Genomic DNA, 16,602 nt, shown 5'->3' with positions numbered 1-16,602 from the left:
GTCAGCAGTCTATGTTCAAGGTTCAGGCTTGTAACTTCAAAAAGGAATGAGAAATATCGGTTTTAGAAGGACACTGTCTTGGAAATTCGTGTTTGCACGCGCCATGAAGACATTACGCACCTGCTAAAACCGGTTTCCTATTCGACATACTTCTTTCCGAAATAAATATTATAGTTTGATTACATTTTACGGTCTCTGAGGTGTAAATAGAAACGTATTTTGACTTGTTGAAACAAAGTTTAGGGGTAGATTTTCAGATTCCGTTCTCTGCAAGTTGAACGAGTGGATTACTCAAATTGATGGTGCCAACTAAACTGACTTTTTGGGATATAAAGGAGGATTTTATCTAACAAAACGACATAACATGTTATCGCTGGGAACCTTTTGGATGACAAATCAAAGGAATATTTTCAAAAAGTTCATATTTAATCGTTATATTTACATTTAAGTCATTTAGCAGACGCTCTTATATGTGAACGTATGAAACCTGTGCCGGTGGAAAAATATTTTGAATTGCGCCCTTCCAGTTTCACCGGAAGGGACACCGATCCTTTAGAAAAGCAACCATGGCTACTAGTCAGTTTTTTTTACAACAGTTTTCTGAGCGTCAGGAAGACCTACATCACCTTCCATATGGCACAATGTTATGGAACGTTCAAAGGTTTCGTGTAAAACAGGCCTGCTCCTCTCTCATGCAGAGTAGTCATGCGTGACATTTCTATTTAGAACGTTCAGAACATCGAGCTTTCCTGAGAACTTCCCAGATGTTATTCCATGTTCCTACTGAACAGCCGGCCTTGTTCAGGTTATTCTGACCCAATACAAGCACCGCCTAGTCCTGAAGTCTCCAATAAAGAGGGGAATATTAAACAATGGTTATTATCATAAATACAGGCCATACCCAGCAATGACTAGCCTTGTGTATGAATAATGTGATACTGTATGTACAGTGTCCTTTCAGTTGCAAGAAAACTGATTCAATTAGAGAATCTCAGCGATTGAAAAATAAAATTGAAAACATACGATATTTTCTACAAATGATTGGATACTCATCGTGGAGTGTTATAAGTTCTTACTATATTAATTGTCCGTTTCTTAAATGACAGCAATAAATAAAGATCCAAAATCCCCAACAGCACTAGTGAGAGAACATTTCAAATATAAAGTCTGACCCAATAATATTTGATCATGAACATAAAAAAAATAGAAAACAACTATGTATAAAATGAACTACAACAGATGGTCATGATACTGTAAATCACTACAGATAAAACAAACCAATTGATCAATAAATCCACGCAGTCATGTTTTTCTTGTCCTTGTCACCCCCCGTCATCTCTGTTTATGATATGACGCAGCCTGTATCTTTCTGAGGCTTCAAATCTGGTTCCTTCATTGGCTTAACGTCTTCTTCCTGCTTAGGTTTGGCCTGCAATCAAAATGGCGAGAGGGAAAAATGTAAAACCATTTGTTCCAGAACCAGACAAGCAAATTAACAAAATCCTTTGTGTCTTTACATGATTATTATCAGTAACAAGACAAAATATGTGAAGACAAAGCTACAGTAACCAAGTTATCTGTTGCAGTGCCAAATGTCTGAGCAGCATTACCTTCTCAGCTTTGGCCCCCTTGGTGAGGTCAAAAGTGGTGTAGACTTCAGGGGTGCACTGCTCGCTGAGGGCTGGGAACTCAAAGGATATTGGCTCGGCCAGGCCATAGCTAGCCTTCAGCTCTAGCTGGGGCACCTCGGCCGGGACCTTGTGAAAGTATCTGGAGAAATGAAACGTGTGTATAAATGCTACAACTACTTACTGTTATTTACTATACAGAAATAAATGTTATTCTGGATGTGTGTGTGACTCACATGAATCCATTTTCTCTCTCGCACTTCTGCAATGTATTTTTGATCAGGCCACCCAGCGTGGTGAAGAAGAGCTGCTCAGAGGGCTTGGCTGTGCTACCCGGCCCTTTGGTCTGACGGTACTCTTTGCACAGAGCCTCGGCTCTGGAGTAGCCTAAACACAGCAAGCAAGCGCTATAAGTGTTTACAATTGTTAAGATGAAGAGACATCTGTGTAGTGCTTCAAAAATGCAAAACACAATCTTGCACAGAAATACCAACACTTTTCTGCTTCTTGGAGAGATCTTATTGACTCGCCACACTTGTCGCTCACGAGGAGAGTTTGTCCATGGTAGCAATATGCCTGGATGTGACAAATAATAGCATCATTAGAATTAGTATCTTAGTATTTACAAACAATCAAAAACAAACTCTCAACAGTCTAGACTGCTCAAGGACATACATAGGCCATGTAGAAGTGCTGTTTCAGCTGGAGGTACTTCCTCCACTTACTGCTGCACTCTGGTTCCAGGGTGTTCAGTGTGTGGTCTGTGAAGACCGAGAGGATAACATTATTTTGAGTGATCAGGAGGACCAACAGTGGTTAGATTGAGACATTCCTATATAAGATCATTACAAAAATGCAACAAAGTCAGGATGTGACAGGAAACCCCTAAATACTTACCAGCTTTCTGGTAAAAGTTTGCGGTCTCGAAGGCCAAGGCTGCAATGAGAGTGGCGTTATGCTTGAGTTCAATCGCTCTGGCAATCGTCACTGCAAACATAAAAAATTAAGGTTAACAACTGCTGATATAATTTTACAGCATTATGATATTGTAAGTCATGTTCTCACTCAGTGTAATCCCACATACACACTGCCATGAGATTGCCATAAGACTTCAGAGTTTTTCCCAGCCAAGACACGTTGTCAGGTCCTGACCCTAATAATTATGCAGAGAAGTTGATTGAGTCCAGTGTAGCTACCTTCCTGTGCCTCTGCTTTGCACTGGACCATGTAGGTGTCCATGACTCTGGGTTCTAGGTCCCGGCCCTTCTCCGCTGGGGTGATGAGGCGGGGGATGTGGACCTCCTACAGGGGAGAGACCAGAGAGGAGGACGGGTCTGCTGCCAGAAACAACCATGCACCAACAACCAGCAACTTGTGTTCAGGTTGATGATACTGTAATGTATTCACATTGTTCACCATGTGTTGAGGTTAATGTAAAGTGGGCAACATGGGAACCATATTTAATGGGTTTATCAGTGTGCTTTTTTTTTGTTTACTTGCTGATTATCTCACTATGCAAAGTGACTTTAGGTGTCTTGAAAAGCACTTAAAATAAAACATATTAATATAATTATTGTCGTTATACAGAGACAATATGAGCTAATCACCTTGAGGTGCTTGAAAATCCCAGCAGCAAATTTCAGGCTCCTGTGGACATCTTTTGCTTCTTCCTCAGTTACACTGAAAGGGGGTGAAAATTTGAATGTTAATATGTTCCCTTTACAATATTGATATGTCAATAGAACAAGTGTGAAATGACATCAAGGTCATAAATTACCCATCTTGCAAAATCAGATATATTGTATGACAATAAATTAGTAAAGCAGAAAATAAACACATACTTTTCCTTTCCTGCAAGTCTTGAGGCAAACTTGGTGTGCCAAATTGCAACATTGAAGGCCATGGAGACCAGTTCAAAAATAGCATCTTGTTGGGCACTAAAGGGACAATGGGACAGGATGTTAATAACAATAATAGTATTGGAGAGAGACTGTATTTCAATAATGGACGGAAGCATCTGTTTGAGGTGAGAGAACTAAATAAAATGTTGAGCCTGAGTAATGATGTAATAACACATTTGTAAAATGTCAGCTGGAAATACAAAAGAACCAAGACAAGGCTATAGGTAGTTCTCAATTAAACATTACAACACAGTGCAGAGCAGTGCAGAGACCCCTAGCATAGTCAGAACTACACATTTCCAATTATTCCACATTTAGCTCTATCATCAGAGCATGCTTTTCATGTTCATGTTTGATTCGCGAGGATAGCCTATCCATTGCATTCGGAAAGTATTCAGACCCCTTGACTGTTTCCACATTTTGTGACGCTACGAGCTTGACACGCCTGTATTCTCCCACTTTTCTCTGCAGATCCTCTCAAGCTCTGTCAGGTTGGATGGGGAGGGTCGATTGCTTCCTACAAGAGCACAAAACATGTACATTTCGAGACATCTTTGAAAAGCAAGTCAGGTAAAGAACTTTTTTTTGTCTTGAAAGGGGCAGTGTTGAAATTTGAGACAAGCTTGAATAAGTTAAGTATAAGTTAAGTAGCCAATAGGCAGAGGGTAGCATAATTTGTCTGATTCTCTGTAATAATCAGGGATGCAAAATGGTGACTCTTTTTTGTGCACTGAAACATGCAAAAAAATGCTTGCTAGGGGAAAATGCAGGTTTTAACTAATTAAACAAATAATATGATCTAAATGATCAGTCTGTGTGTAAAATAAAAACTCATGAAGTACACTTCATCACCTTCTCACCTCTGTCTCTGTGGTTAGGCTTCTCACCTACCTCTTAGTTATCGTTCAAGGGAAGCACTGCTGTTAGTTAACTGTCAGACTGCCATTCCACTCTCCCGCTGTCTTTCCAGAGTGCACGCTGATGCTGTAACTAGCAAATTGGTTGTCTGTTCTTTCTTCAGTCGCATGCTGCATTCTGTTGTTATGTGAACGATTGGCTGATAATTGGATACAGCCAGTATTGCTATAAACGCTCATCACTCGTTCGCATACAGCCAGTAGTCATCCAAAGCCCCCCCTGCTCAGTACCGAAAAAAATGAGTGCCCCTGTGACAACATTTTTGGACCCCCTTGTGGCCCCCCTAAATGTGGAGTATGAAATCATTTTTACATAACACATTTTTGCATCCTTTATTAGACAGTGGCAACGATGATGATTATGAACATGGTCTTTTGCCTGCAACGCAGTGAAGAAAACAACAACAATAACGTCTAATGTAACTGGCCCCTCTAACAGTACAACTGGCCCCAGCTTGGCCCCCCCAGTTGAAATGGTTTAGAACCGCCACTGAGGGCTATCTTCTGTATACCACCTCCTACCTTGTCACAACACAACTGATTGGCTCAAATGCATTAAGATCTACAGAAATTCCACAAATTAACTTTTAACAAGGCACACCTGAGAATTGAAATGCATTACAGGTGACTACCTCATGAAGCTGGTTGAGGGAATGCCAAGAGGGTGCAAAGCTATCACCAAGGCAAAGTGTGGCTACATTGAAGAATCTCAAATATAAAATACATTTTGATTTGTTTAACACTTTTTTGGTTACTACGTGGTTTCATATGTGTTATTTCATAGTTTTGATGTCTTCACTATTATTCTACAATGTAGAAAATAGTAAAAAATAAATAAAAACCCTTGAATGAGTAGGTGTGTACAAACTTTTGACTGGTACTGTATATCGTGAGGCTACACTGATGTATCTGAAATTACTTGATCATTTGATGTTTACTGACCATGAAAAGAATGCAGTTCTTTGCTGTATAACTCTGATGAAAGAGCTACATTTGCACAATTGTTTTGCATGGAATAATCAGAAATGTGTAGTTCTGACTATGCTCTTCAAGAGGTGATATTACAATAAAATAGTGAACATTTATTTAACAATCCATTAAATGACACGCAGTTGTCAATGTTTTTAGCAGAGCTGGGATTCTCCTTTCCCCGCAGCAGGCAAATTGAACACTCTGCACCATATTGTGGCGTTGTATTGATAACGACCTATTGTACTGTAACTAACACCTTGACTGACATTTACTGTATGTTGTATGTGTAGAGCTCTGACTGTGGGGTAGATGGAGGTAACTAACCACCTCTGTGAAACCACCTATGGGCTAGAAGGCTTTACCTTGGGGTGTTTCCTTGCAAAGTGTCAGTCCACTTGAAGTTCTGCATGAACCGAAGCTTGTTCTCTTGTTTGGTGCCATCCAGAGATGCAATGAATCCTATGTCATGTCAAGCAATCAAAAGACCATAAACTGATTATTAATAGAAAAAAAGTAATAGTGATGCATGATGAGCAGCGTGTAGAAAGATCACACAAAAAACACTCCAAAACAGTGAGCACTGTTTAAGACAGAGGAGAAAAGGCATAAACAAACAGCACAAGTTCACCTTGTAAGAGTGAGAAATAAGTATCTGTGGCATTTTTCATGATCTCGGGATCACAGGTGGTATCTGTGAACATCTCCAAGAGTCTGGCCCTCGATGTCCTCAAGTCACTATTGAGGAGAGAAATGTAAACGGTCAAGCAATCATGTGTTCTCAATTGACCCTTCGCTAAGCCCCGCAGCAGAATTTTGGGCAACCAATCGCAGTGCTCCAATGGAGAGCAAATGTTGTCGAGTCAGACACCTTGGATAAGCTCATGTTTTAAAATCGCATGAAAGCCAGTGAGGGGTATGGCAAAACCAGAGAGTTTTCTTTAAAAATAAATGTTTAAATGTCTAAATAGTTGAACAGTGCACCAGAAGTACTTGCTACTCTGATTCCTGAAATGCAGAGTATTTTTTGAATCCAAAATTATACTTGTTACATTGTTTGCCACCTCAGCTGGTTAGCTAGCTCTGTCTCATTGACTGCCAAACGTTGCTAATGCTAGCTAGCTAGCCACTTATATAACTTGTTTTCTCAAAATGTATGTTAGCTAGCTAAGTTAATGTTATGAATACAACTCCCATGTTGTCGACATCATAATACAATTTGAGAGCACTAGTTAGCTCCAAAAGTGGTGTCATGACGTGGCCCTCTTTGGGTATAGCGAGTACCATCCCCCTCTCTTTCACCATCTCTTTTCCCCCTACACCCAGGCTCTGTTATTTCAGGTCGTAAAATACTAGAAGCTCTCTTCCCCCCTGGCCATGCAGTATAGAGAGAGGGTTCACAGTAGTACAAAGGAACAACTTCTACCTCACAGAACTTGAGAACTGAACAATATCCAGGCTGTGGAGAATGTGTAAACGGTCGGTGGAGAATTCAACTACGACCGGTCCATTTTGTCTAATGTGTGTGACATCATGAGAGACAATACAGCTACATTACCATAACTCTGTTTATACAAGAGTCTCCGTTATGAGAATTGCATCTAATTATTGTATAAAATGAATGAGTAAAGATGAAACTATTTGTGAAATAATGTAATGTGATTTTAAACTGTTTAATGAAAGAGAATCCAATTCCCTTTAAAATGTAACTAAGTCATTGGCCCGCCCCATGAGCACAGACACTGATCTGGCATCATGGGACAGCCCTTTTCTGCTGTTCCGAATATAAACCCAACCTGGAGAAGCCCACTCCAGACCAAGAGTACCTCGATTACCGAGAGGGCTAAGGTTTGAGTAGAGACCATGCATTCCTCAGTTGTTGAATTCCTAACCAAACCACACCACATGGAACATTGGCTACACTGGTGGAAATGGTTAAACTAACATCTATTCTATAAGAACATTTCTGAATGGGACTCTAAAGTATCCATTCTAGCAACGAAAGACTTCATGGGAGAGAGAGAAGTTCAGATGAACTTTCCAACAGAAAGACGGACGATTCCAACAGACACACTGAGCGTAAATATATATATATTGATTGCAATTATTCCCGAATGAGTGAGCGTTCATGTGCAAAGGATTAGCATTTCAATTATTATAATTATCAACTGTGTAGTGTCTTTTGTCTTTCGCGCCCTTCTCAGTCCCTTTGCCTACCAAGCATCATATTGGTTTACACATCCCCTATCATTTCCTTGTAACCATATCTACTTTGTTTGTTTGTTAATGCATTTCTGTGATTATTTAGTTAGTTAGTAAATAAATCATTAAGACAATTGATGTATGGATGACTCATAGTGAAGGCTGGGTTCGTGCAGATAACCAACAATTTACAACGTTTGGAATGAGACTAACGTGAGGTAAAGAATAATTCATTAATTAGAAGACTAATTGATCAGATATTAAAATATCTGAAAGGTTATATTAGGAAAATTCTAACTTTGTAATCTGAAGATTTTCCTTGGTGCCCCGACTTCCTAGTTATGGCCGATTAATTAGGGCCGATTTCAAGTTTTCATAACAATCGGTAATTAGCATTTTGGGATGCCGATTATGGCCGATTACATTGCGCTCCACGAGGAGACAGCGTGGCAGGCTGACCACCTGTTACGCGAGTGCAGCAAGGAGCCAAGGTAAGTTGCTAGCTAGCATTAAAGTTATCTTAACATAATCCCTAGTTACCTACACATGGTTTATGATATTACTAGTTTATCTAGCTTGTCCTGCGTTGCATATAATCAATGCGGCGCCTGTTAATTTATCATCGAATCACAGCCTACTTCGCCAAACAGGTGATGATTTAACAAGTGCAAGTTGCACCAATGTGTACCTAACCATGAACATCAATGCCTTTCTTAAAATCAATACACAAGCATATTTTTTAAAACCTGCATATTTAGTTAATATTGCCTGCTAACATTAATTTATTTTAACTAGGGAAATTGTGTCACTTCTCTTGCGTTCGGTGCAAGCAGAGTCAGGGTATATGCAGCAGTTTGGGCCGCCTGGCTCGTTGCGAACTGTGTGAAGACCATTTCTTTCTAACAAAGACCGTAATTAATTTGCCAGAATTGTACATAATTCTGACATTACATTGAAGGTTGTGCAATGTAACAGCAATATTTAGACTTATGGATGCCACCCGTTAGATAAAATATGGAACGGTTCCGTATTTTGTTTTCGAAATTCTATTGTAGTGAGATAGAGATAAAGAAAATAAATAATACATTCAAATAAATCGGTATTGAAAAATCATAATTGGTCGACCTCTACTTGCTACACTTAAGTGATAATGCCAGAGAAGCCGTTGCTTGGAGGATATATTGGCACGGGTGTTGTTAGGCACGAGACGAAGTTGAGGGCCGACAAACCATGCCAATATATCCTCCAAACACCGGCTTCGAGGGCATTATCACTTTTATGCAAAATAATAATGAGTGATATATTTTCTGCTAAAAACTTTATTTTTATGAATGTATTCATACCATTTCATCCTTCCACAAGATATACAGTACCAGTCAAAAGTTTGGACACCTTCTCAGTCAAGGGTTTTTGTTTATTTTTACTATTTTCTACATTGTAGAATAGGGCTATCTTCTGTATACCACCCCTACCTTATCACAACACAACTGATTGGCTGAAATGCATTAAGGACAGACATTCCACAAATTAACTTTTAACAAGACGTGCATTCCAGGTCACTACCTCATGAAGCTGGTTGAGAGAATGCCAAGAGTGTGCAAAGATGTCATGTGGCTACTATGAAGAATCTCAAATATAAAATATATTTTGATTTGTTTAACACTTTTTTGGTTACTACATTGATTCCATGTGTTATTTCATAGTTTTGATGTCTTCACTATTATTTTACAATACAGAAAATGGTAAAAATAAAGAAAAACCCTTGAATGAGTAGGTGTGTATAAACTTTTGACTGGTACTGTATTCCCGACACAAATCCAGGGTTGCTACCCAAGCCGGCTGGTAGTTCGTTCTATCGATTCCATTGCCAGAGACGTGACCCAGTCGTTCAGTCTTTTTGTTCTGTATCTATGGACGTGACCCAGTTGTTCATTCTAAATGATCCAATGCCATACTGGCTGCCAACGTTCTTATCCCTTGTATGGCTAACTTACAGTCACATCAAACAGTGCAGCCAGAACAACAAAGTAGCTGCATTTGCATAAGCAGTTTTCAAGTGACATTTATTTGGATACATCCATAACAATAAGCTAATGATGCGCGATTTCACCTGTCATATAAAATGTGCACTCTCGTCAGGACACTTTTGTTCGAGAGCAAGCCAAAAAAAACAAAACATGAGCTGGCGCACACCCAGAAAATAGTTTGTGTGGAGGTGCTGACTAACGGCGAATAAACTATAAACTATCAAAATAAAGAAAGTCGCACACTCCATGTGTAATCTCCCAGCAATTTAATGGGTATTTACCGAGAGCTAGCCTACAACACAGCTAACACAATCACTTCAAACTAAAGCTGGAAAGACCTCAAACTACCTGCACTTCGTTTCGTTTTACCTGTTTTCTACCGATAGTTCTTTGTATATACCCATGAAATTATGATGACTCATGGTTTCGACTGGCTGACTAAAGCTGCCTACCTGTCTGTCTGTCACCTACCGACACGTTCATTACTACGGGACAGCTGGAGATCGAATTTGAATATTGAAACATGTAAATGTCGGAGAAACAGACAGCAAGGTTTGTACAAATCTCCGCTGTTGGAAACTAAATGTTAGTCTAAAATAAATGTAAAATAATGTCTAGAGGCTTTTTATAGTGGAGATCAAGTTTATAAATTACCTGGCTGGGCTGATGAGAGAGTGGATTGCGGAGTCAGATGGAACAGAGTAAATAGGCAATTTAAAGTAATAGATTTAGCCGGTGGTAACTTGTGGAATAGACACCTGCTGGAATGCGTTTTTAACCAAATCAGCATTCAGGATTAGCCCCACCCGTTGTATAATACAAACATAATTTTACCAGGTTCCCGTGAACCAATTGTAATACCAGTCCACCACAACATACCCAAATGTTTCCTGATTAGCAAGGGGTAGTCTGAGTTCAATTTCATTGTGTATTAGAAACACAGTTTGAGATCATTGTCAGGGGATTTCGCCAGCGGTTGACTCAGGAATAGAGAGAAATAGTAATGGCGGAGTTAGTGCCCACAAAAGACGCCATGGCTCGTTGGACAAAGCCTATTTGGAAATGAATGCCGTTTTTGGATAAACACAGAAAATAAGGTCTGTGCTAAACACAGGCTTAGGAGATCTTATACGTGATGTTCTATGAGAAAATCTAAATCAGCTAAGAATAAGTAATTAAAAAAAAGCATATAAAGGCTTCATAATTCATAAAGGCCATGTTAACTGACTGATATTATCTCGTAGGACAAAACGTATAAGATCTCCTAAGCCTGTGTTAACCTCACTTATTTTCTGCATTTATCCCAAAACCTGAGTCCACCTTAAGATAGGCTGAACGAACCTGAGGCAACTAATTTCCTGCAAGCTGGCAGTCTCTATTGGGCTTCCAGGGAAAAATGTTGTCAGAGGTTGTAAGAGTAACCAAAGTGAGGGGGGCGGGGCTTAGCGAAGGGTCAATTGTCATAGAATGGATATCAATTGCAAAGTGTACACATGTACATACTTGCATATCTTATTTGCTGATGGGCTACCAGCAACTCCATAGAAGTTGAAGGAAACAGGTGCAGTTGCTTTCAATGGGTTTCGGTGGAACCAATGAGTCATTCTGTGGCTTGGATGGTAAAAGCTGGATGTCTGATAGATGAAGCATAGGGACATCAATTAACAATATTCAAACATACATAATTGCATATAAATTGGCCTGATTATCTACAAATAAAAGACTGGTGATATGACAGTAAACGTATCTTACTTGTTGGCTGTGGCTTGATGACAACAATCAATGACGGTCTTGCTTTGACGTGTACACTGATGGCCTAGCAGATAGCAAAACTGCAATAGCTAAACTTAGCTAGCTTCTCACTATGTAGGCTAGACGTATTGTAAACCTCTTCCACACTACATTGTTCGTATAATGTTACTAGATAGCTACCAACTCAACTAAATAGACGTGAATATTACTAAGGAGCTAGTCTGTAACGCAAACTAAATTATGGGGGGGTAAATTAGTCGGATTCCGTTGGTTTACTCTAGGAATCAAACAGAACGAGACGAAGACAGCCTTTACTGAATATGTCCAATATAAACTCTCGTTTTCGTTGCAAACGTTTCACGTTTGGAGTAAACGGTTTCCTTTGCAAAGACGTTTTGCAACGGTATACGACTAATGAATACCCACCCAAATGTGACAGCAGCAACTCCCAATTAGCTAGCTAGCGAACTAGCTTTCTAATTGCCTAATGCACAAATACGAAGAACGGAAATCTACAACCACAAGTCTAGTTTGTACAATATTATGGAAGTGATGTTTACGAACCTTGGATCTGAGATATTTGACAATCTGAAGATGCACTTCCGGAAATAAAGGCACAGAATGGATCTTGACCAGTGGAAAAAGCGTATTGAGTCATGTGACCACTTGCTGCTTCTTGGGACAGGTCTAGTATCCGCTTTTCTGCTTTAGCTGTAATGTTAATTAATTTGAATTAAAATTGTATAACTGATCACAGACCAGTTAAAACTATTGAGCTTTGGGCATTTAATTTGCTCACATGGACCTATGGACCTATGACATTCATAACCAGCCCATTTACAAACCATGACTTCTGAAGATTGGCATCACAGCCTACGTTTTGTCTTACCATCTCATACTGTAGTTCAATTTCTTTGGAGAATAAAAACCAACACCAGAGCAAATAGACAGATATGCTATCCAAATGCTTATGTATGGCTATTGTAATATAAAGTAAAACATGGGCAGAAACACTATTTCAAGCTTTTGTCTAAACATAATTTCACAAATCAAATTAACATTTCCCAATAGAAATATTGCCACGTTCAAGTGCAAGTCGGAACTAGGAAAATCCGAAATGGCCAACTTGCTACCTGGTTGTAGTTATACAAGTCAACCAGTTAGCAAGTCGGGCATTTCAGAGTTTCCTAGTTCCGACTAGCATGTGAATGCAGCATTTGGATCAGTTAACCAACAAGAAACAGTTTTAACAAAGAAATCTACAAAATATTGTGCTTTAGAATAAAAGGTGGGGGAGTATCAATCAAATGTATTTATGAAGCTCTTTTTACATCAGCAGATGTCACACAGTGCTATACAGAACCCCAGCCTAAAACCCCAAACAGCAAACAATGCAGATGTAGAAGCACAGAAGCTAGGAAAAACTCCCAAGGCAGGCAGGAACCATGTATGAAACCTAGATAGGAACCAGGCTTTGAGGGGTTGCCAGTCCTCTTCTGGCTGTGCCAGGTGGATTATAAGAACACATGGCAATTTAAAGCCAGATTGGAATAACCATTGGAGTAACCATTCAATGGCATTCAGCATTCATTTGTCATAGAAATATACAATGAGTATACAACACATCAACAACACATGCTCTTTCCATGGACTAACCAGGTGAATCCAGGAGAAAGCTATGATCACTTATTGATGTCACTTGTTAAATTCACATCAATCAGTGTAGATGAAGGAGAGGAGACAGGTTAAAGAAGTATTTTTAAGCCTTAGACAATTGAGACATGGATTGTGTATATGTGCCATTCAGAGGGTGAATGGGCAAGACAAAAGATTTAAGTACCTTTGAAAGGGGTATGGTTGTAGGTGCCAGGTGCACCAGTTGTCAAGAACTGCAACGCTGCTGGGTTTCACACAACAGTTTCCCGGGTGTATCAAGAATTGCCCACCACTCAAAGGACATTCAGCCAACTTGACACATCTGTGGGAAGCATTGGAGTCAACATGGGCCAGCCTCCCTGTGGAACGCTTTCGACACCTTCTAGAGTCCATGCCCCAACAAATTGAGGGTGTTCTGAGGCCAAAAGGGGAGTGTGTGTGTGGGGGGGGGGGGGGGGGGGGGGGGGCAAACTCAATATTAACAAGGTGTTCCTAATGTTTGGTATACTCAGTGTATATTGCATATGAGATCTTAAACTACACATGGTATAACCAGCAGAAAGGGGAATGTCTACAAGGTACTGATTAATTAAATAATCAAATAAAAGAAGCAACTGCATCCTACACATTTCCACTACTGAAGGGAAACTCATCAATGCACCTTAGGTTACATTTATACCTGTATTTTAAAACAGATCCAAGGATGTCAGCTGGTTTAAAAAAAACAGGTGCATTGTCAAATGCAAAGGCATAGGAGATGGAAATAAACTGATTTCCCTTTTAGGCAAATTGTGTGTGGGGGAGGGAAGAGGAATATCGTGCAAGGCTATGAAAATATTTGCTAAAGCAAAAATAGGTAATCTTTGTAAGGTCTTAATGATGAGAAAGCAAACACACACCAATATCAGTCAATTCCTGTTGTTCCAATGTAAAACTTTTTTTTTTTTAACCACACATTTCAGTCAAACAAATGTCATACTGTAGGTTATGTACAGTAAGTAATTCCCCAGTAAAACCAATTGTCAGATACAAAGTGATCATTGGTTCAGTGGCATATATATAACAAGACATTTCATGATTGTCGCTTTCTATATACAGTATAACCTATAGCTGTGTGCATTACATATCAAACAATGACTTTTGCTGTTGTTTTTCTATTTGTACTGTATGCACCACATATCATTTAAAGCACAACTATTATAATTGTGGATGGGTAAGGGATTCTGAAGCTGGACAAGCATCACCCCACTCTGAAGAATGTATACAAATGGCAATGATCTAACATGTAATAGAAGTCAAGGATGTATAACGCTGATTTAGTTTTGTTTTCTATGTAAAGTAATTTATGTGTACCATAATAATTAACTGCTGGTGCTGAAATATTGTATGTTATTTTTTTATGAAGTATAACATTTGTCTTCATTTTTAAGAAATAAAAAAGCAAACCCGGTTACATAAAAAGAGAAAGCAAAAATAATCAGCTTGTATATTCTGTTTTGAAAAATAAAGAAAATGTTTGGCAATCATGTTACTTTTGGTAATAAGAGTAATAACAACCAAGCTATAATCACACTGCTGCATACACACCATAACATACCCCCCAAATGTTTTGCTAACCTCTTGGAAGAGCTTATTAAAAACACCAAAAATATAACACAATGCAGCCTTTGGAACCCTGAACATTTTAATGGCACTTATTTCCTCAAACCTCTCAGTACATCAAAAAGATGAGAATGAGAAGGCCATTGTTTATAGACGTTTGGCATAGTTATTACAAAGGACATGGTCACGGATATCACCCCACCCTCCGTTTTTCATATGAGCCTTGTGCTCCACTGAATCTGCGTTTGTTAGGGCCAGGGACTGAGGGAAGAGGGAGGCTTTGGCAAGCTTAAGGGACTCCTGTGCTTTCTTTAGGGCCAGCTCAGGGCGACAGGCCTCTTTGTTCTGGTGCAGCCCACAGTTACCAGTATGGAGAACCCTGGACCCCTGTGCCACCAGCACTTTGAGTGGCTTGGAGATGCAAGTCCCTGACAGGTGCTGGAGGGTCCAGTCCCAGTTGTAGTCATCGTAGGAGCAGAAGTCATTGTTGCACCCCATTAGCTTGTAGTACACCTCTCTGGAGATGCCCATGCCAATGTTGTGCTTGGTAGACATCCACCCGGCAGTCTGCACCTTGTTGCTGAGCTTATCAAATTCTGCCAGGCCGTTGTGGTTGCCTAGTGCCAACATGTCACAGTCAGGGCAGCTGCTCTTCCTGTATCCAACCATCTCCTTGAAGAGGTGGTAGAGGTCGGGCAAGATGAAGTTATCCTCCTCGAGGAAGACAACAAAGCCACTGTAACCTTGCAGAGCTTGCACTCGCTCCCACACAAAGTGAAGTTTCCACCACCAGTGGTGTTTGGTCTGTGTGATGGAGGCTTCCCTATAGTGGCCATACGAATCTGGATGCTCAGCGTTGAGGCATCCTGTTTTTAAAGCATCGTCCTTGGATATGTCTCGTGGACAGTCCCGTGAATCCTGCCCAGGAAACTCACTGGGATAGAGCTGTGTGCTGTAGGGGAAGTATATTTGCAAGACCTTGCAGAAAGTTATCCCTTGCACTATGTAATTGATTTCCTCTGAAAAATAGTCGTGGCTGAAAATCAGCAGTAAGTTGTGGACCTCAGCTGCATTTTCCAATGACTTGATGAGTATTTTGAGGTAGTCTGGTCTGTTGTGAACCTGAATAACCAGGACCAGTTTAGGCTCCCCAGGATACTTGTCCGCATTCTGAACGTATTGCTTGTAATTGGCATTGTAAATGGACTTTATCAATTCTGGAACAGAACTGTACTGAAACTTTGCCATGTCATCAGACAACATGTTTTCCTGAGCGACAACACCCGTGACTTCATCATAAATGAATACACGTGTTGTGATCATGACAGTGGCAATAATAAAAGAAACACCAAGGATAATGAGCAGGTTCTTTTTGAGAAAACGTAGCCTCATTTTCGTAACGTTAAAGGCAACCTTTGGATACAATAATGATGGTTTGAATCACCTGACTATTGAAAGCGTCCTCGTCTTGTTTGCATTTGCCATTTTCGATTGAACCCAAATGCAGCAGTTTCCGCAGAACGTTACAAACTGACACGCGAAGAAATCGTTCGTTGATGATGACTCCTTTTGCTGACACGGATCTGCCAGTTCGGTTGATCGATATCATCTGTTGCTATTGCTGTTTAGAAGTTTAGCGATCGGCTGTATCGCCTGTGAAAAGTAACAAGATGATGAAATAATGTATTATTCCCTATGTCAGACATTTTAGATTTGTTTCCATTCATGAAGTTAATTTACAGTGGTTGAGTTGACTTACCAAGAGCGAGGTGTCATGTATCACTACAATGCAATCCGGAAGAGTGTTTAAGGACTTTGGCCTGCCATATAGTGAACGTGTAACAAAATTGAGTGCTGACGTGTCCTATTCAGCCAACAGGAACAGGCAGAATTCTTGGTGAACGAATCAGTGGCCTATCTATGCTTGTGTATTACGGGACCTACACTA

General features: G+C 39.9%; 2 protein-coding genes across 3 annotated transcripts; both read right to left on the bottom strand.

Moving 5' to 3' along the window:
• Positions 1–407: 407 nt before the first annotated feature.
• Positions 408–13,439, bottom strand: LOC115191879 (BRO1 domain-containing protein BROX-like). Of its 2 annotated transcripts, XM_029749882.1 has the most exons (14): positions 11,961–13,439; positions 11,397–11,460; positions 11,148–11,278; positions 6,047–6,153; positions 5,781–5,877; positions 3,470–3,565; positions 3,236–3,308; positions 2,825–2,930; positions 2,526–2,615; positions 2,304–2,389; positions 2,123–2,204; positions 1,865–2,015; positions 1,611–1,770; positions 408–1,429 (listed from the first exon to the last, which is right to left on the bottom strand). In XM_029749882.1, exons 3-14 carry the CDS (start codon positions 11,246–11,248, stop codon positions 1,343–1,345), a joined length of 1,236 nt encoding a protein of 411 aa, XP_029605742.1. In that variant the 5' UTR covers positions 11,249–11,278; positions 11,397–11,460; positions 11,961–13,439; the 3' UTR covers positions 408–1,342. The 2 variants fall into 2 exon arrangements, with proteins under 2 accessions (XP_029605742.1, XP_029605733.1); XM_029749873.1 differs by lacking the exon at positions 11,397–11,460.
• A 529-nt stretch (positions 13,440–13,968) lies between these two features.
• On the bottom strand, positions 13,969–16,080 carry LOC115191872 (alpha-1,6-mannosyl-glycoprotein 2-beta-N-acetylglucosaminyltransferase). Its single transcript, XM_029749858.1, has one exon. The coding sequence runs from the start codon at positions 16,044–16,046 to the stop codon at positions 14,802–14,804; it is 1,245 nt and encodes a 414-aa protein (XP_029605718.1). The 5' UTR covers positions 16,047–16,080; the 3' UTR covers positions 13,969–14,801.
• Positions 16,081–16,602: the final 522 nt, after the last annotated feature.

The sequence above is a fragment of the Salmo trutta genome, chromosome 1 (genome assembly GCF_901001165.1).
Source record: "Salmo trutta chromosome 1, fSalTru1.1, whole genome shotgun sequence".
Taxonomy (NCBI): domain Eukaryota; kingdom Metazoa; phylum Chordata; class Actinopteri; order Salmoniformes; family Salmonidae; genus Salmo; species Salmo trutta.
Note: the sequence above shows the minus strand (reverse complement) of the source record. Positions and strands in the feature narration are given on the sequence as shown.